A 22,568-nucleotide genomic window follows, 5' to 3' on the forward strand; every position below is an offset into this window, starting at 1 on the left:
TTGAGCAGTTTTTCACCAAGGCAACCTGGGCTGCTGAAATATAATTGGCTAAACTTGCCAGTAGGTGGCTTAAAGGGACCAATGCAAAGACAGACATTCCAGCACGTTGTTTTTTAGATAAACAAGAATGTTCACTTAGCATGTTTCTTAAATATCTGCAAATATATTATGGTAATTTTATGCTTTAAAAGACTCAAAAACTTACATACAGCACCTTTAAAATGAAAACATGAAAGATACACAAACAAATTTCTCCGTAAAAACAATTAAAATAGGTTTAAAAAAAATGTTAAACTCTAAATTATAGTCGCAAAAGAGGAAATTTCTTGCTTTGAAATATATATATATATATATATATATATATATATTTTTTTTTAATATATATATATATATATATATATATATATATATATATATATATATATATATGTATATGTACGTATGTATATATTTATATTTATAATGTATGTATGGATATACACACTTTATTTTACAGATGCAAATAGATAATGTGTAATGTTGTTTTTATTTCCAGTAGTTAAAAAAAAAAAAAAACAAGCTAAAAATCCCAAACCAAAACATTATCTAGGGCATAGGGCATGGAGGGGGAACAGTTTTTTTAGTACCATCTTGCCCTAAATAGTAGTTTTATTTGTGCTGTTTTTGTGTTACTCAGGTGCGGTCATTCTCCTCGGCAGAACCAACATGTTCAGATTTAACCATCCTAAAGAAGCAGCTAAACTACGAGAAAAGAGAAAGGTGAGAGAAGCTTCATACAGTTCACCCCCCAACAGTTTATATATATATATATATATATATATATATATATATATATATATTCACTCACCTGTCAGAACATCCAAAAAAACAACATTTTGTTCAGTAGAATATTAAAAAAAGATTATGCAACTATAAGGTCACATTCCAGACCATCACAAACATGCTGTGTGCAGAGACTGAACTAAAATAATGTTCAGTTTCTTTCACAGAACAATTGATTATTTTCAGAAGACCTCAATGTATATCATTACCATGTATGTTTCCTCCCCTAATAAAGGGTTAAATGAATAGTTCACCCAAAAATAGAAATTCTGTCATCATTTACTCCCTTTACGTGATTAAAATCTATTTTCCTTATTCCTCTATTGAGCACAAAAGAAGATATTTTGAAGAAAGCTGCAAACCTGTGAGCATTGACTTACATTGTATTTATTTTTCCTACTATGGAAGTCAGTGGTAACACATTTTCTTCAGCATTCTTCAAAACATCTTCATTTTTGTTGAACAGAAAAAAAGAATTAGAGAGTAAGTGTTCATTTTTGAGTGAACTGTCCCTTCAATGTCTGCTCTGTGTTTCTCCTCAGAGTGGCCTTCTCACCAGCCTGAGCTTATCCATGTCTGATCTGTCTAAATCCTGTGAAAACCTCTCCACCGTCATGCTCTATAACCCTGGGTAAGCTGCTGTGTGTGTGTGTATGGCAGAGCGAGTGGCATCTTCCTCCTCCTCTTCCTCAGTTCCACCCTCTCTTCCTCCCAGGAGCCTCCTCTTCCCTCCTCTCTCCATCCTTCTCGCTCTTCATGCTCTCCGGCAGCATCGCTGGTACTGCTGATGCAAAGTGCATTAAAACAGCTGACAGGGAATGCTAATGGCTCGTTTTCACTGAGCAGTACAGTGCAGGTCTACTCAGAAGTACCAAAATAGCAAATGGTACTGTGCAGGCCCTGTTATACTTCAAGTAAAATAAAAAAAAGATAATTTCGACAGTTCGAAACGGCTCACAAAACCCTCTGGGTTACATTAGGCTGTCCAGTCTCCATGTTCAGTCCGTTATTTCCACTGTATCCGTTTAAGGAAAGGAACTAACCCTGTGACGTCAGACACATCGGTATTCCAAGACGGTGTACGAAATCGCCTACTACGGTTGTTGCTATATTGGATATGGATGCGGCCGGAAGTTAACAAGAATTATTTATATTATTTATTAAATTTCCCATTTATTGTATTTTATTAACGTCCACCCCAACCCTAAACCCAGAATTCGGGACCTTTCTTGGTTTATTGTGCTCCCTGCAGTTGAAAATACCCTCTTTGAGTTGCAAAATGCAGTTAAATGAGATAATGTTTATGATTTTTCATTAACGCAATCACATAAATGAGTTAACGATGTTTTGGAGGTTAACTGTATTTTTAATAGAGTTTTGGAGCATCTTGCAATGTAAAAATAAGCTTTCTTGATAAGCATAGTTTATTATTAGGCTATTCATGGGCTATATTTTTGTAAATACAGCTGATGTAAAAGCATTTTTAATGTTTAAGATTTATTTAGGCTACTGCAGAAAAAAATACGGTTTTCATTGTAACTGAATGTGTGTGTTTATTTAACTATTAATATTATATTAATTTAGGTGATTGACTGCTGGCGTAACGATGTGGATGATGAACCGTTACTGTTAGTAGCTAAGCAGTCAAAAACTGTTTATTTGTCTTTCTGCAGTTGATGCACTTTTGAAAGATTCTTTCACTTAGCCAGATTGCTTGTGTTTCCGCTTCTACAAGAAAACAACTTGTTGCGTTTGTTGCAACAGACATTGGGGGACATTGTCCACTCGGGAAATACAACCCGGTTGGTTCACTCCGCAAGCTTACGAGCTGTGTGTGTGCAAGTCTGTATCGCAAGCTATGTGTGTGTGCTTAGCGCGAGCCTCCGCTGAAGCCTTGTTTATACTTCGGCGTCAAGGGATCGATGTAACCCACGGCGCATGCAACGCACGTAGCTGTGCATTTATACTTCTGCACGCTGTTTCTGTTGCTCTGCAATAAGACTTTCGAAACGCTAGCTGTATTTATGTTCCTCTGTGTCGAGTTTCTTCAATGGTGTTAGATACATTTTCTGAGAGGTGCGCGTAAGGGACGCCGACGTCCACGACGAGGGCTATGCGTCCATGTATAAAGTATAAATCAGCCTTGAGTGTGCACGCACAGCTGAGAACTGTTAAGGCTCTTAAGGATGATTTATACTTCTGTGTCAAGCGCACGCGTATGCTACGGCGCAGCCTATGCGTGGACGCATAGCCCTCGCCGTGGCCGTCGGCGTCACTGAAGCGCACCTCTCAGAAAATTTAACTACACGTCGCAACGACGCATACCGCAAGCTCTGTGATTGGTCGGCTTGGTATCGCTGACGAGTGTGGGTGGGACCGAGAGCTGCGGGAGCCCGATGGAGCGATTGTTTACAAGTGTGGGGTCTCGTGAAGGAGCTCCGAATGAAAAGTTTTGTTCTGTGTTTACCTCATGACTAAAGTTGTTGCATGTCCGCCGGTTCCTGCTTCAAAATGAGCGAGTTTGAGCCACTTGTACATTAAGGAAGCGTTCAGAAAAAATAAAATACCAGCAAAGAAACTCGACACAGAGGAACATAAACACATCACTGCCAGCTAGCGATTTGGAAGTGTTATAGCAGAGGAACACAGACAGCGTGCAGAAGTATAAATGCACGGCTACGCGCGTTGCATGCGCCGTGGGTCACGCTGATCACTCAACGCAGAAGTATAAACCAGGCTTTATACTTGACGTGCTCGCCAGAAACACGAGCATTTCTCATGTGAGATTGCCAACTGTGCAGACGAGGTTGGTCAGTTAAATTATGCAACTGTAAGTAATGTTTACTCCGCAATAATTGTCCAGTACCGATATCAGAATCGTTCACGTCAGCGCTTATCGATACTTCAGTTTCCTATAAGTTACGAGTTAAGTTACGAAGTAAGCGATTTCGGACGCAGCCATGCCCTTTTCTTCAAAATGGTCACATGAATCTTGTTTGTTTTATGTATTTTCATTAAAGTGGAAATCAATTGACAAAATAATGAAACTTGACTGAGTTGGACTTTACTAATCTGCACTGTACTACTCAGTGGACATGAAGGGGATGTTTACTCTACACTGCTTTTAATCTAAAAGCTACTCTATTTTTAACCCTTTAATTGTCATCATAACTGCCTGGATGACTTTTTGACCACAGCTTATCATTAAAACAGAAAATGTAACTTAATGTGGTGTCAGGAACACAATTTGGCCAAAGAAATTGTTCAGAAGTGTTAGTTAATTGTTAATGCAATTTGGTCGTACAAAAACGCAAACGTGCAACGCTACCATTATTAACTTTCAACGTAAACTACAAAAATTCGAATTTGTGAAATTGGTGATGTAAAGCGCACATGGAATATACAGGATGTTCAGTCTATTGACCTTATTCTGCGATGTGGAAGTGAGCTCGTTTTTGTTTTAGAACTTCTGAATCAGTCGTCTGTGGGGGAAATGACTAGGAATTATAAACAGCAAAAAACGGTCAAGCTACAACCAAGCGTGTTCATGACTATACATAAGAAGTAGAATAATTCATTCATTCATTTTCTTTTTGGCTTAGTCCCTTTGTTCATCAGGGGTTGCCACAGAGGAATGAACCGCCAACTTATCTAGCATATGTTTTTACGCAGCGGATGCCCTTCCAGCAGCAACCCCAACACTGGGAAACACCCATACACTCCTGCATTCACACACATACACTGCGGACAATTTGGTTTATTCAATTCACCTGTACCACATGTCTTTCCGGGGCTCAAATCAGAGACCTTCTTGCTGTGGTGCGATTGTACTACCCACTGCGCCACCGTGACACCCAAAGTAGAATATTATAATAAGAAAATGTCCGTTTGCAACATCAAGAAGCTTAACGAGCTGTTTTTAACATCTAAAAATCAACGGAAGTGAATGAGAGCGGAAGGCTCCAGCCAAAAAGATTCCAGTTGTTGCACCCACTTGTTTGTCAAGAATAAGGTCTATAGGCATATGGGAGTAGTTGACAACCAAACTTTTGGACTACAGGACCGCACGTGTGCTTTATGTAGTTACATCACCACCTACAGGCCTGGCATGCAATATATACTGTTTTTAGTCATTTTTACTGGTCCGTTTAAATTGAGATAATATGCAAAACGTTTAAAGTTAAAGCCTTTTCTGTTTTTAGTACATCATTGCTAACATTGTAAACATATCCTACTTCTAACCTCTGCTTGCCAGATTGATCCATTGATCCCAAAAACAGCCAATAGGAGATGCATAATATATGCCAACGTTTGTCTTTTAGATGACGAACATATTCTGGGCTAGATTTACCAGCTGCTTATGCCAGCGCAAACCTGCTTTTTCCTACCAACTTTCTACTCCGATATGCAGTGAGATTGTGTTTTTCACACGGATTTGCTTTATTTAGTAAATCTGGCCTTTAGGTGTTTTCTCTAAAACTTGGAATTAATGACCAGCAGTAGATTGGTCAGTTCAGCTGTCAACGGTGAATGCAACATGTTTATTTTTTACTTTACTTTTCAGAGGTGTGGGTTTAGTATTTTATTGGTATTTTAAAAAACATATTTTTTGTTATTTTATTTTAGGTCAAAAATGACAGTATAGACATTTATAATGATACAAAAGATTTGAATTTAAGTTTTTTAATATTGCCTATTCATAAATTATTTCAGCAATCCAATATTTTATTGCAGTAGTGTTTAATTTTAGACATCTGTAGTTTTTTATAATACGTTAATGTTAACATTAATGACAACAACACTGAAAGTTAATGACAACAACACTGAACCACACAGATGTGTAATATAAACTCTGTTGTTTTCATATTGATGCATTCCTAATAAACAGCTAAATGCATGTTGGCTTTTTGCAATTTGTCATTTTATAGAATTATGCACAGCAAAAATGAGTTCAGTGATGGTTTTGTTGCTGATGTTTAGATGATTATGATTTTGCATGTGGAAAAAACCCTTGACTGTTTACTAATCATGATCCTGAGAAATGACCTACTACACCAACTTCATGGCATGAGTAAAACCAAACACTCACCCTTTATTTCATTAATTTTTTTATTTTATTTTATATATTTTTTCATATTTAATAGATTTTTTATACATTTTTTTTCTTAATCTTATCTTAGTATATTTATTTAATTTATAAATTCATCAATTATTATTATTATTATTTTATATTATTTATATTATTTATTTAATGTTTTATTTATTGTTTTATTATTATTATTATTTATTTTATATTATTTATTTTTTATTATTTTATTGTTTATTTTATATGATTACATTTTTATTATTTTTATTGTATGTTATATTATTTAATTTATTATTTAATTATTATTGTTTATTTTATATTATTTAATTATTATTGTTATTATTATTATTTAATTTTATTATTTTTATAGTTTATTTTATATTATTTTTATTATTAGTATTTATTTTTATTATTTTTATAGTTTATTTTATATTATTTTTATTATTGTTATTCATATTTAATTCATATTTATTTATTTATTATTATTATTATTATTATTATTATTATTATTATTAATGTTATATTATTTTTATTGTTTATTTTATATTTTTATATATTTTTTATTTTAATTAATATTATTGTTTATTTTAAATTATAATTTTTATTTATTTATTATTATTTATTATTATTATTATTATTTATGACATTAAAAACACTGTCAGTATTGTTAATAATATTTTATTTAATCAACCTGATCTAAAAGTAATTCAGACTGAGGGTCTGTGTTTATGCAGCAGTATTTGGTAACATTTGCTCTCTCTGGACTTCTTCATGACAGTCTCTTCACTGAAAAGGGTCCCATCTTTCTCAGGTAGAAGCAAAGCGCAACTGGTGTCCTCTTGCTAACTGTTGTGTTTTTGTGTAATAGTAATCAGTCAGTGTTTGTGGATTTTCTCTCTCCATTTTTCCTTCATCATGCCTGTGAGAAGCACTTCATTCGCTGTAGTTAAATGTGTGTTTGTTTGTGTGTATGTGCATCTCTCTGTTATTGATGCAAGTTGTGATTTCTGCAGCATGTGCTTATAGTTGCAGCGCATGTAATGTGACCTGCTGGATGCTCATAGTAATGGAGACCCTCATCACGTGCTCTGCTGTGTGTTTTTGTTTTTGTGTGTGTTTTTTGTATGTGTGTATTTGCGTGTGTGTTTGCATTTGTGTGTGCATCTGTGTGTTTGTTTATGTGTTTGTGTGTTTGCGTGCGTGTTTACGTGTGTGTGCATGAGTGTGTGTTTGTGTGCGTGTGTGTGTTTGCATTTGTGTGTGCATCTGTGTGTTTGTTTGTGTGTGTGTGTGTGTGTGTGTGTGTTTTTGTTTTTGTGTGTGTTTGTTTGTGTTTTTGTGTGTGTTTGTGTGTTTTTGTGCGGGTTTGCGTGTGTTTGTGTTTGCACGTGTGTTTGCTTGAGTGTGTGTTTGTGATTGCGTGCGTTACGTGTGTGTTTGTGAGTGTGTGTTTGATTTTGTGTGTGTTTTTGTGTTTGTTTTTGAGTGTTTGTGTGTTTTTGTGCGTTTGCGTGCCTGTGATTGTGCCTGTGTTTGCTTGAGTGTGTGTTTGTGAGTGCGTGCGCGTGTGGTTGTATCTGAGTGCGTGTGTGTTTTTGTGTTTGTTCTTGTGTTTGTGTCTTTGTGTTTGTGTGTGTGTGTGTGTGTTTGTATGTGTGTTTGCGTGTGTGCGTTTGCATTTGTGTGTGCATCTGTGTGCTTGTTTATGTGTGTGTTTTTGTGAGTGTATTTGTGTGTTTGTTTTTATGTATTTGCGTGCGTGTTTGTGTGTGTTTGCATTTGCGTGAGCATCTATGTGTTGTTTATGCGTGTGTGTGTGTTTATTTGTTTGTTTGTTTGTTTGTTTGTTTGTTTTGTGTGTGTTTTTGTTTGCGTGTGTGTCTGTTTGGGGGTGTGTGTGTTTGTGTGTGTTTTTTGTTTGTGTGTGTGTTTGTGTATGTTTCTTTGTGTTTGTTTGTCTTTGTGTGTGCACGTGCGTGCATACGTACGTGTGTGTGAGACACTAATCATGTCTCATGTTCCAGACTGGAGTTTGAAAGGCAGCAAAGAGAAGAACTGGAAAAACTGGAAAATAAGAGGTGTGTCATGTGACTGAAACACATCATTGAGTATTTTAGTTGCACAGTAATATAAGCATAACTGTAATATAAGTAATATAAATATCAGCTGTAGATTGTTTTTCTAATTGTTTTTATTTTATTATGTAGTTATTCATTATTTATAATTATTTGTATATGTATGTGTGCTAATTATATGCTTAAATAATGTTTATTATCATTATATACACTCACTGGCCACTTTATTAGGTACACCTGTCCTACTGCTTGTTAACGCAAATTTCTAATCAGCCAATCACATGGCAGCAACTCAATGGATTTAGGCATGTAGACATGGTCAAGATGATCTGCTGCAGTTCAAACAGAGCATCAGAATGAGGAGGAAAGGTGATTTAAGTGTTGTTGCCAGACGGGCTGATCTGAGTATTTCAGAAACTGCTGATCTGCTGAGATTTTCACGCACAACCATCTGTAATGTTTACAGAGAATGGTCTGAAAAAGAGAAAATATCCAGTGAGCGGCAGTTCTGTGGGCGCAAATGCCTTGTTGATGTCAGAGATCAGAGGAGAATGGCCAGACTGGTTCTAGCTGATAGAAAGGCAACAGTAACTCAAATAAGCACTCGTTACAACCGAAGTCTGCAGAAGAGCATCTCTGAACACACAACACGTCTAACATTGAGACAGATGAGCTACAGCAGCAGAAGACCACACCGGGTGCCACTCCTGTCAGCTAAGAACAGGAAACTGAAGCTACAATTCGCACAGGCTCACCAAAACTGGACAATAGACGATTGGAAAAACGTTGCCTGGTCTAATGAATCTCGATTTCTGCTGAGGCATTCGGATGGTAAGGTCAGAATTTGGCGTCAACAACATAAATGCATGGATCCATGCTTGATGACCACAGTATACCCATCTTCTGATGGCCACTTCCAGCAGGATAACGCACAACATAAAGCGTGAATCATCTCAGACTGGTTTCTTAAACATGACAATGAGTTCACTGTACTCAAATGGCCTCCACAGTCACCAGAGCTCAATCCAATAGAGCACCTTTGGGATGTGGTGGAATGGGAGATTAACATCATAGATGTGCAGCCGACAAATCTGCAGCAACTGTGTGATGCTATCATGTCAATATTGACCAAAATCTGAGGAATATTTCCAGTCCCTTGTTGAATCTGTGCCACGAAGGATTAAGGCAGTTCTGAAGGCAAAACGGGGGCCAACCTACTACTAGTAAGGTATACCTAATAAAGTGGCCAGTGATATATGCTATTTAATAATAATTATTTTTGGTTTCAAAATATTCATATATAAATTTGAATATGTAAATACTACATTTCCTTTGCAAATGATAAAAAGGTCATGCATAATTATGGCTTGTAGTACATGTTTCTATCAAATTTACAGTTGCACCTGCTGCTGATATATTTTTGCCCCTGTCATCATTATTGTTTTCTGCTTGTTTGGCGCTATCATAGGCGGCTGATCAAGGAGATGGAGGAGAAGCAGAAGTGTGAGAAGGTGGAGCTGGAGCGCATGCAGCAGGAGGTGGAGTCCCAAAGGAAAGAGTCGGAGCAGGTGCAGCAGCGCATCCGCAGACAGGAGGAGAGTTTGCGCCGACGCAGCCAGGACATCGAGAGCCGCCTCCGAGACCTGATCGCAGAGAAGCAGAAATTCCAGGTCAGAAAAAAATTAAAGAAGTCGTGTACTACCAAATCAGATGTTGCTTGATCTTTTGAAATATGAGACAATGTAGGAAGTTATCCTGCGAGTGTCAGAACTCAAAACTCCTTTGCTAGCTTACATTAAAGTCCCACTGCTTCATCACTTCTTCTTTAGCTCCACCCACTGCTTCTACAATGCTGCTTGTATAACTCCGCCCATTGCTTCTACATTACTGCCTGTTTAGCTCCTCCCACTGCTTCATCACTGGCTGTTTAGCTCCACCCACTGATACTAAATCACTGCTTGTTCAGCTCCGCCCACTGCTTCTACATCACTGCCATTTAGCTCCGCCCATTCCTTTGTTACTGCTTGTTTAGTCCCACCCATTGCTTCTACATCACTGCTTGTTTAGCTCCACCCACTGCTTTTACATCTTTGCTAGTTTAGCCCCACCCACTGCTTCTACATCACTGCCTGTTTAGGTATGCTCACTGCTTTTACGTTACTGCCTGTTTAGCTCCACCCTTTGGTTCTATATTACTGCCTATTTAGCTCCACCCACTGCTTCAACATCACTGCGTTTAGCTCCACCCACTGCTTCAACATCACTGCGTTTAGCTCCAGCCACTACATCTACATCAGTGCTAGTTTAGCTCCGCCCACTACATCTACATCAGTGCCTGTTGAACTTCGCCCACTGCTTCATCACTGGCTGTTTAGCTCCACCCACTGATACTAAAGCACTGCTTGTTTAGCTCCGCCCACTGCTTCTACATCACTGCTTATTTGGCTCCGACCTCTGCTTTTGCATCACTGCCTGCTTAGATCCACCCAGTCCTTCTACAACACTGCTTGTTTAGCCTTACCCACTGCTTCTACATCACTGCCTTTTTAGCTCCGCCCACTGCTTCTACATCACTGCTGTTTAGCTCCACCCACTTCTTTTATGTTACTGCCTGTTTAGCTCCACCTATTGCTTCTCCAACACTGCCTGTTTAACTCTGCCCACTGCTTCTACATCACTGCTTGTTTAGCTCCACCCACTGCTTCTTTTCTTCCTGTTTAACTCTGCCCACTGCCTACTGCTTCTACATCACTGCCTGCTAAGCTCCACCCACTGTTTCTTCATCACTGCCTGTTTAGCTCCGCCCAGTGCTTCTACATCACTCCCTGTTTAGCCCCACTCACTGCTTCAACATCAGTGCCTTTTAAGCTCCGCCCACTGCTTCTACGTTTCACGCCGAATGCTCAAAATTGTGGGCAATATTACCGGAAATAGTAGACCATCCAGGCAACATTGGTAAACTCATTTTCACATACTATGACTTGGGACATGCTAATTATATTTTTGAGTACTATTTATGATGGATAATATGTGAATTGGGGCGCATCAATGTGTGTTTTTTTTTTATAAACCATCTTTGGACCTGAAGGCAAGCTTTTATTGCTGATGCTTGTTTTTTTCAGGAGGAAAGGCACAGAGACCAGAAGGAGCAGGAGGAGCAGAAACAGCTGAAGCAGGAGCTGGAGGAGAAGGAGAAAGACGAGGAGGAGGAGGATGAGGATCTGGAGGAAGAAGAAAAAACTCAGGCTCAGCGAGAGCGAGCAGAGCAAACCGAGCTCTTCCGTGAGCTGGAGCGACTCAAGAGAGAACGAGAGGAGCAGGCCGTCAAACTCCAGCTGGAGCGCAGGTCAAAAACATAATCTAAAAGACTACGTCATGTACTTGTAATTACCTGAATGAGAGATCTGTTGAGTTATCTCAATATTACATTTTGGAGTGAGGCAATTTGATCAAACTTACAGACAATTCAAAACTTCAAATAAGAATTAAAATGTTTTTTAAATACTTAATTACAATAATAGATCTAATCATAATAACATGAATAATAATAGGCTATATTATTAATAATTAAGGTAATAATATTATGTGTAGTATTTTCTTTCACCAAATAAATAATTGAATAACATTTAATCTAGTATGTATTTAACATGTAACGTAGAATATTTGTAAAAATAGTTGCATTATATTTATTCTTTTTTGTTTTTTCTACATGTGCAGAATTACAATTATGTTTTATAATTACGATAGATTTATTATATATATATATATATATATATATATATATATATATATATATATATATATATGAATAATAATAAAAGACAATAATGAAAAAACTAATAAAAGTTAATTTAAATAATTAAGTTATTATATATATATATATATATATATATATATATATATATATATATATATATATATATATATATATATATATATATATATTATGTATGTATGTATGTATGCATGTACTGTATACACTATGTAATAAAATTAAATTTGATTAATATTAATAATTGCAAAAAATAATACTGAATAGTATTACTAATTTAATTATTGTTTTATTCTACATGCTATTAATCTATACTTGTTTACAATAATTAGTATGGATTCTATTAATTTGTTTTTGTTGGCATGTCTATCTCTCTCTCTCTCTTTATATATATATATATGTATGAAGAGTTCAGATGCAAAACCCTCTAAATCCATCAGACCTTTTTTTTTGTAAATGATCATTTTCAATCAGGCTCCTATAATTAGGCTCAAAAGTTTCATTTTTTATGTAATGACAAGGCTATTAGCTAGCAAATAAAATGCCTTTTTTTCATAAATGTCACTTTAGACAATTCTTTGGTTTTTAACAAGGTAAGTTTTCTTTTGCATCAAAACCAGCTAAATCGGGACAAGACATTGTAATTAGTTGAAAATCATTAAAGATGCAATTAGAGGTTATTTTACCAAGCATGAAACGCATTACACAAACCACCTGAAATTAAAAACACATCTGTCAAGTAAGTGGCGGTTCATTCCGCCGTGGTAACCCCTGATAAATCCGGGACTAAGCAGAAGGAAAATGAATGAATGAAATCTGTCAAGTGCATTATTCAATAACATTAAAATTAACATTAATTAAATCTTAACAATCTGTTGTCATTTCTGATATTATGGATTTAGATTTAATGTAAATAGAGTAATGTAAACAAGCTTGTTAGATTCAAATAATGTAGTGTAAAAACAGTGTGAAACATCAATATCTGTGCATTGTCCATTATAAAAATAAACAAAAATAAATTATTGAAGTCATATAAATAATGTATAGCTTTATACATTATATTTATCTTTTAAAACATAGCTTGCATTAGCAAATAAAACACAAGGTAGACCTACTGGGCAAAAAAAGAGTTTTGAGGTAAGGGACGTTTTCATTTGACATTCACTGACAGTCGGACAGGCTCATTCAGTTCATCAAACTTCATCTTTTAAAATCAAAATCTGAAACAGTATAGAGTGCCTAAGTGTGACATCATAATCTTTATCTGGCCTCACAGGCGTCTGGAGGAGCGCGAGAAGGAGCAGCTGTGTCTGGTTGGGCGTCTGGAGGAGCAGCTGAGGGAGCGCAGCGAGGAGGCGTCCGCTCTGCTAATGCCGGATGAAGCCCGGCGTCTGCAGGAGGAGAGACAGACGCTTGCCGAGCTCAAAGAGGAGCTGCTCAGAGCCAAAGAGGCGCGCATCGACGGGGAGGAGGAGGAAAGCGGGGACGCGGCCCGCAGGAGCGCACACACGCGGTACCATCAGTTCAAGCAGACGCAGCTGGAGGAGCTGGAGCTGCTGGAGGACAGTCTGATGCAGCAGCGGGACCGGCTGGAGAGAGAGCTGGACCATGAACGCACGGCACTCGCACTCATGATGCACTCGCACAAGGACAAACAGAGACAGGTACTGTCTCACAACTCGAGGAACACCTCTGTTTTGGATGCTATTTATGTTTTGGTTGTTCAGTGTTTGGGATAAATATGCATAATGGAGTGTAAAGCGAAAATCTCATATAACGATATACAGTTGAAATCAGAATTATTAGCCCTTCTGTATTTTTTTTTTGTCTACCAATTTCTGTTTAACAGTGAGAAGATTTTTTTTAACACATTTTAAAACATAAAAGTTTTAATAACTCATCTCTAATAACTGATTTATTTTATCTCTGCCATGATGACAGTAAATAATATTTGACTAGATATTTTTAAGACACTTCTATACAGCTTAAAGTGACATTTAAAGGCTTAACTAGGCTAATTAGGCAGGTTAGGGTAATTAGGCTAGTCATTGTAAAACGATTGTTTATACTGTAGACAGTTGTAATCAAATATTGCTTAAGGGGGCTAATAATATTGACCTCAAAATGTTTTATTTTTATTTAAAAACTGCTTTTATTCTAGCAGAAATAAAACGAATAAGACTTTCTCCAGAAGAAAAAATATTATAGAAAAAAACTGTAGAGTTTCTTGCTCTGTTAAACATAGTTTGGGAAATATGTAAAAAAGAAACAAAAATCACCGGAGGGGATTTTGACTTCAACTGTCATGATTTCCGCTACATTCATTCTTCCATGCCGGGGCGCCACGCCAAAATTGATCCCGCCACGGCTACATTACAGCTTCTCATTCAAAACATTCAGTTGTGTTTTTTTTAATAGCGGGTGATAATCGCACCAAAGCGTATTAAAAGGAAAGTGAATTATAACAGCGCAAACTTTTCTGTAACAGTAGTAGTGCTGTGCGTCATTTGTTTACCTTTTAAGGTTACGTGCTAACTGACTGACAGGTGCGTGATGCGTGAGGCCAGCAAACACGACGTATAGCCGTTTCACTTTACTTCAGGACGCATTAATACTGCTCTGTAGGTCTATTGGAGACATTCATAAATATTCCTTGCAAATCAAATAAATGAAACATACTTGTTACATAAACGCACTAAATCGCACTTCAGCAGCGTTTATTTGAGAGCGCAAAAAAAGATCTGCACTTGAGCAGCGTATATTTGAGGGGGTGTGCAAGAAGTTTTGTGCATGAGCAGAGGAAATCGGCGCGCAAGCAAAGAGATTCGTATGCTCATAGGCTATTACATAAATGCGAATGCGATCTTGTAATACTGCGCTCACAACATTTGTCATTGAAATAACGCCACAGGTAGTCAGGTAGCCGCCACAGCTGGAAAAAATCAGTTAATAGTTGATATATGTTGAGCCCATGTAATGGACTATTTATTTTACATTTTAAAGTAAATCTTCAGAAACGATTAAAAAAAAGAATTCAAATGTTTTTTAAAAACTTAATTACAATAATAAATCTAATCCTAATAACATAATTAATAATACTAATTAGTTATAGTAGTAAAACTAAAATTCTTCAAAGTGTGTGACTGAGTGTGTATGGATGTTTCCCAGAGATGGGTTGCAGCTGGAAGGGCATGCGCCGTGTAAAACGAGTGCTGGATAAGTTGGCGTTTAATTCTGCTGTGGCGACCCCAGATTAATAAAGAGACTAAGCCGAAAAGAAAATGAATGAATGAGTTATTGTAGTAGTCGTAGTAATTGTAATAATAATAATAGTAATTTTCCATTGTTTAGCCATTTTCATTTGTTTGTCATCAAACGCCCTACTGCCGTGTGTGTGTGTCCTGTCGCAAAATGTAGCGAAAAGTACTACAAAACGGTAATCATTTGATTAAGGTGTTTACATGATTAAGGTGTTTACATGATTAAGGTGTTTACATGTCTGTACGGCACTTAAACAGAAATACTCCACATCCACGTCTTAATTAAATTCCTGTTTATTTCGATTATGACTTTAGGCCCAATCCCAATTTCTATTTTTGTACCCCTATTCCTTCCCCTTTGGTTTACCCTTGGCTCTTGAAACAGAGTGTGAAGGGGAAGGGCTCCAAAATTCACCCGCAAAAAAATGGGACAGCACTACAGCACCTGCACACGTCATCACATGTCATCGCGATCTCTTGCTTCATATGAGATCAGACGATGGCGACTGCTTTAGTTATTCCAGTTGTTTTATTTTTTTGATATTTATCTTCAGGACATCACTGAAGGCATATCTCATGTTATCATAACGATATAATGTGACAATAAGGTCGTAGCCATACTGTGCATTTACATCATGGCCATATTGATCTATGTAAACACACGAAAACAACATTAACATTATAGCAGACACTGTAAAAAGCTCATTCCCAGCCACTAGAATTTTCTGACAGGGTGTTCGAGGGTATTCGAGTGTCAGAATGTTGTGGGACTGCTGTACAGGAGTTATTATTATGGATTATAGACAGTGAAATTTAGCGGGTTTTATTTTAGCACTTTTTTTTTTTAAGCATGACTCTAAAACACAAATGCAGTTATGAATGTTTTAAACATGTGCTTGCTTGTTGTAAAAATTTGTAATAATGACAATTATTACTAATTTGTGCATCTCCCGACTTCCATATGCAGCTACAGTATGCTGCCGCTGTAGATGGTGTATTCTGGGAAATTTTCTTACCCCTTGGTTTTGAGTGTGGTCCTGAAAAATCTTTGTTTCAAGGGGTATCTAGTCCTTCCCCTTACCCCTACACCTTCAAGCTAAAGAGAATTGGGACACCCTTACCCTTCACATGAACACGCAAAACGAGGGATGGGGTAAGGGGAAGGGCTAAGGGGTAGAATTGGGATTGTGCCTTAGTTGGATTAAGGTAATCAAAAATCGTTGTTTACATGAAGAACTCTTATGCCCCATTCACACGGGGCTTCAGCGTCAACGCTTGACAGAGGGTGTGTCTGAAGTTGGGGCTGACGCCATGAAATTAGTCAGCAATAGGCCACTGTCTGAGCTGGTGTATTTGCATACAGCGATCTGATTGGCTGACGCTTCCGTCGATGCTTGAAAAGTTGGGCAAGTCCCAACTTCTGCAGCGAGCAGCGCCTCTGAAGCGGTGCCGACGGATCCACAATGCAGCTCGGCAACGCCTGACGTCACCATTCAAAGTGAATGGGAAGCGTTGAAGCCTACACCCTGTGTGAATGGGGCGTCAATCAGAGTATTCTCTTAATCATATTAAAGTGGAAGTATCGGTGTTCATGTAAACATGCTCATCATGTGCAGTGATGTCTGATTCATGGCCAACTGAATTTAATAAATCATTCTTTTAATAAACAGTTTAATAAAATAAGTCTCGGCTTTAAATCCATCTGAAAAGCTCACTCACTTTAAACATTAGCAGAAAGAAACTGTGAGCAGAACTGAACAGAATCTGAAATGAATCAGATGTTTGTGTGATTGACTGTAGTGTGGTCTTGCTGCAGGTTCGGGATCTGATGGAACGAGGCGTTCAGGATGTGTCGTCTCTGGGTCAGGAGGAGGTTCTGGTCCAGCAGGCTGAACACAGGCTGCAGTTTAAAGAGAAGCAGCTCATGTCTCTGTGTGAGAAACAGCTGCCCGCCATCTCAGAAGAGAAACAGAGAGCCCGAGACCTGCTGGAGCGCTTTAGAGGAGGACCAGACTGTCCCGCTGCAGACGACATGGACAAAGAGCTGGACGAGACACTCTATCAGGTCAACTTGTGCTGTGATACAGTTTACCTACCTCTATTATAACGTAAAAGTGTGTAAATTAGAGTGTGCAACAGAACAGTTTATAGTCACTCTTCATCGTGTCTATAATCACAGACTGCTGTCACACAACTGTGTTTAAACACCTTATAAAAGTGATTTTTGCATAATAGGGGGTCCTTTAAATCATGCCAGTCTTTTCCAAAGAAGAGCACAAGCATTATGTTGATCAGAATACCAAACATGCTATTTTTCAAACCCAAGAGCTGTTCGTTTGAGCATTATTTGTGTGTGTGTGCAGGTGGAGAAGGAGCTGGAGGAGAAGGAGGAGCGTCTGTGTCAGTACAGTGCCAGCGCTGAGCAGTTACAGCAGCTCCAGCAGTCCTACGAGTTCACCGCCAACGTGGCCCGGCAGGAGGAGAAGGTGCGACGCAAGGAGAAGGAGATCCTGGAGTGGAGAGAGAAGCAGCAGCGGGAGGCTCTGGAGCAGGCCGTCGCTCGCCTTCAGAGGAGACACTCGGCCTACCGCAGGAGCCTGAGCCTGGAGCCTGATGCCCACACGCCCCGCAGACGCTCACAGTCCACACACAGCACCTGCAGGAGCACTCCAGCGCACGACCTGGAGCAGGACAGGTTCGTGTGTGTGTGTATGTGTATGTGTGTACAGTGTTTGGACAATGAAATTGAAACACTGGCCAATCTAGTGTTGGAGGTTTCATTGCTAAATTTGATCACCCTGGTGGCCAATTTAAATGCATTGATTGCACATTCCCCCAGTAAGAGCAGCAGAGTGTGAACGTTTAATTAACAGATCCACAAGAACTTTGTCTTGAGGCAAAAGTTTACCTTTTTGTAAGGTGTGTGTCCCATCATGTGTGGCAGAAAAGTAACACCACATTTCAGAAAAAGTGTATCATACCAACAGTAAAATGTGTTTGTTGTAGTGTGATGGTCCAGGGCTGTTTTACTGCTTTAGAACCTAAAAGACTTGCCATAAATGGAGGCATAAATTCTGCTGTGTACAAGGCAAATATCCAGCCATCTGTTTAATGACCTCAAGCTGAAGAAAGCCTAGTTTCTGCAGCAAGACAATGATGCAACGCACACCAGCAAGTCTAGTTCTGAATGGCTGGAAAGAAACAAAATGAAGACTTTAGAGTGGCCTAGTCAAAGTCCTGACCTGAATCCAATTGAGATGCTGTGGCATGACTTTAAAAGGGTGGTTCTTTCACCGTGCAGTAACAGACAAGTTATCAAAGACATTTATTTAATTACACTTGTTGCTGCTAAGGATGGCCCAACCAGTTATTAGGTTTAGGGCAGTGGCGTAGTCCGAAAAAAAAGGTGGTGTACTATTACCCACCCAACCCAAATTTTAAATAAAAGTTGGCAAAGAAACGACGGAAGTCAATGATTCTTTGATTCATTACATATATATATATTAGTTCCACAGAAGGAAAAAAATACTATGAAGTCAGTGGTTACAGGTTTCCAGTTTTCTTCAAAATATCTTCCTTTGCTTTCAACAGAAGAAAAAAAGACAAATCAGTTTGGAATGAGTAAAGGTTGAGTAAATTATGTCAATTTTCTGTTTTTGGAGGGGTTGTTTCCCAGTACTGGGTTGCAGGTGGAAGGGCATTCGCTGCGTAAAACACATGCTGGATAAGTTGGCGGGTCATTTCGCTGTGGCGACCCCTGATAAATATGGGACTAAGCCGAAGGAAAATGAATGGATCTGAAAGCAAGTGTGACAAACATGTTAAACCCATTTCAGGTCATAATTATTTTAATGCGAACATTAACAGCCGTCAAAGAAATTAGTCAAATAAACAAGTAAACACTTTACACTTTTTTTTTTTTTTTTCTTCTTCCATGAACTCTGGAAATGCTATGTGATTGTATGTTGTGTGTGTTTGTCAGGATGGAGCGAGAGATCGCGCAGCTGAAGCAGAGGATCAGCGAGAGTGAAGGAAGCGTTCGCAGTCTCAGTGTGAGCGGAGAAGAGAAAAACCAGTCGCCCGTCAGTCCCATTCACACCCTGCCCACCGTTCTGTCTATAGGAGACGAGAGGTATTCCATCATCCCTAACAAACCCTAGCTATGCTTCCATCCACCTGTTTTTAATATGCATTTTGGAATATCGCATTAAAGTCAGCCTGAAACAAAGTTAAAATTACCTTTTTTTCCTCATATTGTGAAGTTCATCCGATTGAAACTAAATTTGCCCTAAATTGAGAAAAAAAAATTCTATGATTTGGAAAGATGGGAGCGGCACGGTGGCTCAGTGGTTAGCACAGCTAGAAGGTCACTGGTTCGAGTCCCAGCTGGGCCAGTTGGCCTTTTTTGTGTAGAGTTTGCATGTTCTCCCCATGTTCGCATGGGTTTATTTCCATCTTTGGATGGAAACGGTTAGTGATGACTGAGCTGAACTGTTGATGTAATTTCTCATTTCTCCCTCAGGCTAAACGCATATATTGAAGAGGAGGTGCAGAGGAGGCTCCAGAAACTCAACCTGCTGAACAGAGAAAACAACAACACGCTGTCACTGTCCTCAGACTCACTGCAGGTACTCTAGATGGACCCATACATCATCTTTGTCTTTTGAAATTAATATATGTAGTATAACAGTCCACTTTTTTGTAAATAGGTTCATTTTACAACTCCCCTAGGGTTAAACAGTTGAGTTTTACTATTTTTTAATCCATTTAGCCGATCTCCTGGTTTGGCGGGAGCACTTTTAGCTTAGCTTAGCATAGCATAAATCATTGAATCGGATTAGACCGTTAGCATTTCACTCAAATAACTGAAGAGTTTACATAATTTTCCTTTTTAAAACTGGACTCTTCTGTTGATTCATGTACTAAGACTAACAGAAATGTAAAGTTGCTATTTTTAGGCTGATATATGGCTACTGCCATACTGGAATATTAATCAACAAGCAACTTATTGATTTTTTTATTTTATTTTTTTTTTTGTCAGTCTTAGCACACGATGAAACTAAAGAAGAGAATTGCTTTAAATAGGAAAAATAATCGAAACGCTTAGCATTTTTGAGTGAGATGCTAATGGTCTAATCCGATTCAATTATTTATGCTAAGCTAAGCTAAAAGTGCTCCTGACAAACTCATAATGCTGAAATGAAGATTAATTAACTAAGTGGAAGTCTTTAAAAAGAATAGCTAAACTAAACGAAAGCTAACTAAAAATGGTAAAAGTACCTACAATTATTTAAATTAAAATGGAATTATAACATGTAAGTTAAAGGATAATAGAAAATATTAGTAATCTGAAATAGTATATAATAAATACTCCTTTTTTTAGACTTAATTTTCAGATCCTGCTAATTTATTTTGTGCAGTTTCTGTGATGATTTTATCATGCAATCCTGCAAGTGCAATCAAAGTTTCATCAGTGATGTCCCTTTAATCAAACACAAGAGTATGGAAGCTTGTTTCTACCACAAAACACATCAGTGAAAGTCATTTGCTGCTTCTCATTAATCTTGAAATGGTGAGAAAGACTATTTTAATCTTGCAAGCTTAATTTGTTTTCAGTGAATTTTAAATTGCAAACTCATAATTGCAAATTTGCATGTTATAAAGTTCAGATTTTCCCCCTCAGAATTCCAAGTTAACTTTTCTTCTGCTACAACTTTTGTCACAATTGGGACTTTTATTCTTAAATTTCTGATTTATAAACTTGCAAATTCGGCTTTTGAATTTTTTTATATATATTTTTTTTTATATCTACATTTTTTATATTACTATTAATTAAATTACTATTATCATTTTATTTATTCATTTTTCAAACGATTTAGAACAACAAAAAAAACACTTTCAAATGACAACATAAAAACCAAAACACATACAATACAATATAAGCACAACGGATACGATCTTATTTACACTACCTGACAAAAGTCTTGTTGTGGATCCCGTTTGTAAGAGCAACAAATAATAACTTGACTTCTAGTTGATCATTTGGAAAAGTGGCAGAAGGTCGATTTTTCTGATGAATCATCTGTTGAACTGCATCCCAATCATCACAAATACTGCAGAAGACATATTGGAACCTACACGGACCAAAGATTCTCAAAGAAATCAGTCAAGTTTGGTGAAGGAAAAATCATGGTTTGGGGTTACATTCAGTATGGGGACGTGCGAGAGATCTGCAGAATGGATGACAACATCAACAGCCTGAGGTATCAAGACATTTGTGCTGCTCATTACATTACAAACCACAGGAGAGGGCAAATTCTTCAGCAGGATAGCGCTCCTTCTCATACTTCAGCCTCCACATCAAAGTTCCTGAAAGCAAAGAAGGTCAAAGTGCTCCAGGATTGGCCAGCCCAGTCACCAGACATGAACATTATTGAGCATGTCTGGGGTAAGATTAAGGAGGCATTGAAGATGAATCCAAAGAATCTTGATGAACTCTGGGAGTCCTGCAAGAACACTTTCTTTGCCATTCCAGATGACTTTATTAATAAGTTATTTGAGTCACTGCAGAGATGTATGGATGCAGTCCTCCAAGCTCATGGGAGTCAAACACAATATTCATTCTTTTCCCACTGTACCATGACTTTATATTCTATACTGTACATTATTTTTATTAAGTGACAAGACTTTTGTCTAAGCAAAGTCAGGCCTTACTGTCCTAATTAAATAATTAAAAATCAAGGCATGATCATATTTTATTTTGGTAAAATAAGTGTAATCTTGAGGCCTTTACCTTTCAAATAAGCCACTTCTGATATCAAATGATAAACTAGAGGTCAACATATTATTTGTTGTTCCTAAAACTTGGACAGGAGACAAGACTTCTGTCAGGTAGTGTACAATTATAAGTATTTAGCATCAGTATTAATAAGTTTACATCTCACTATTTTTACTTGTTTCTTTTGCAATATATAACCTCAGAATAGCATGTGGAGCAAAAGTCCAAACATGAGAATTTACTGTATTTTTGTATCTCAAATTGTAAACAAGCTTCCATACAATAATCCCATGAAACACTCAGGATTAATTTTTTTTTTCCATCCCCACGGTTGTTTAACAGGAGGAGGAGCAGGATAGTGAGGGTAGCTCTGTTAGATTGACGGATGAGGTAAGCACAGCCCTCAGCCAATCATCTTCAGCTGAGCGCTCTGTGATTTGCATGATCCAGCCCCTGATTTGCATACAACTCACACTCCCTGAGTGGATTGGTTGTTTTTTTTCCTTTTTTTGGGAGCATGCGGCCTGTCCACTGATGTCTTACCTAGATTCACCTCACCTGACTGTCTTTGCAACCTCACTGATGAGAAGAAATGACAAATAAGTGCTTGCTTGACCCCTGAAATCAGCTGCTGGTAATGAGAGCTGTGCAAATATAATGTATTTAGATTTTCATTTAAAGTTCGCATGAAACTGAAGTTGCTGAGACTTTTATTTCAGTGTGTTGATGCACTTCTAATCCCGAGTTGCATGAGTTTAGCCCCGATTTTGACTCG

At 37.8% G+C, this 22,568-nt stretch overlaps 1 protein-coding gene across 4 annotated transcripts in view; it reads left to right on the forward strand.

The window, feature by feature from the left end:
- kif16ba (kinesin family member 16Ba) overlaps nt 1-22,568 on the forward strand; it is a 47,763-nt gene that overhangs the window by 19,544 nt on the left and 5,651 nt on the right. The window contains exons 16-27 of one of the 4 annotated variants that reach the window (XM_056456525.1): nt 677-759; nt 1,365-1,453; nt 6,687-6,719; nt 7,933-7,986; nt 9,452-9,653; nt 11,106-11,329; nt 13,032-13,419; nt 16,832-17,080; nt 17,379-17,710; nt 18,998-19,147; nt 19,538-19,643; nt 22,136-22,183. In XM_056456525.1, coding sequence (XP_056312500.1) covers nt 677-759; nt 1,365-1,453; nt 6,687-6,719; nt 7,933-7,986; nt 9,452-9,653; nt 11,106-11,329; nt 13,032-13,419; nt 16,832-17,080; nt 17,379-17,710; nt 18,998-19,147; nt 19,538-19,643; nt 22,136-22,183 — 1,958 coding nt within the window. The remainder of the gene's footprint in view (nt 1-676; nt 760-1,364; nt 1,454-6,686; nt 6,720-7,932; nt 7,987-9,451; nt 9,654-11,105; nt 11,330-13,031; nt 13,420-16,831; nt 17,081-17,378; nt 17,711-18,997; nt 19,148-19,537; nt 19,644-22,135; nt 22,184-22,568) is intronic. The other 3 variants (XM_056456527.1, XM_056456526.1, XM_056456528.1) reach the window with 3 other exon arrangements.

The sequence above is a fragment of the Danio aesculapii genome, chromosome 1 (assembly GCF_903798145.1).
Source record: "Danio aesculapii chromosome 1, fDanAes4.1, whole genome shotgun sequence".
NCBI classification, from domain to species: domain Eukaryota; kingdom Metazoa; phylum Chordata; class Actinopteri; order Cypriniformes; family Danionidae; genus Danio; species Danio aesculapii.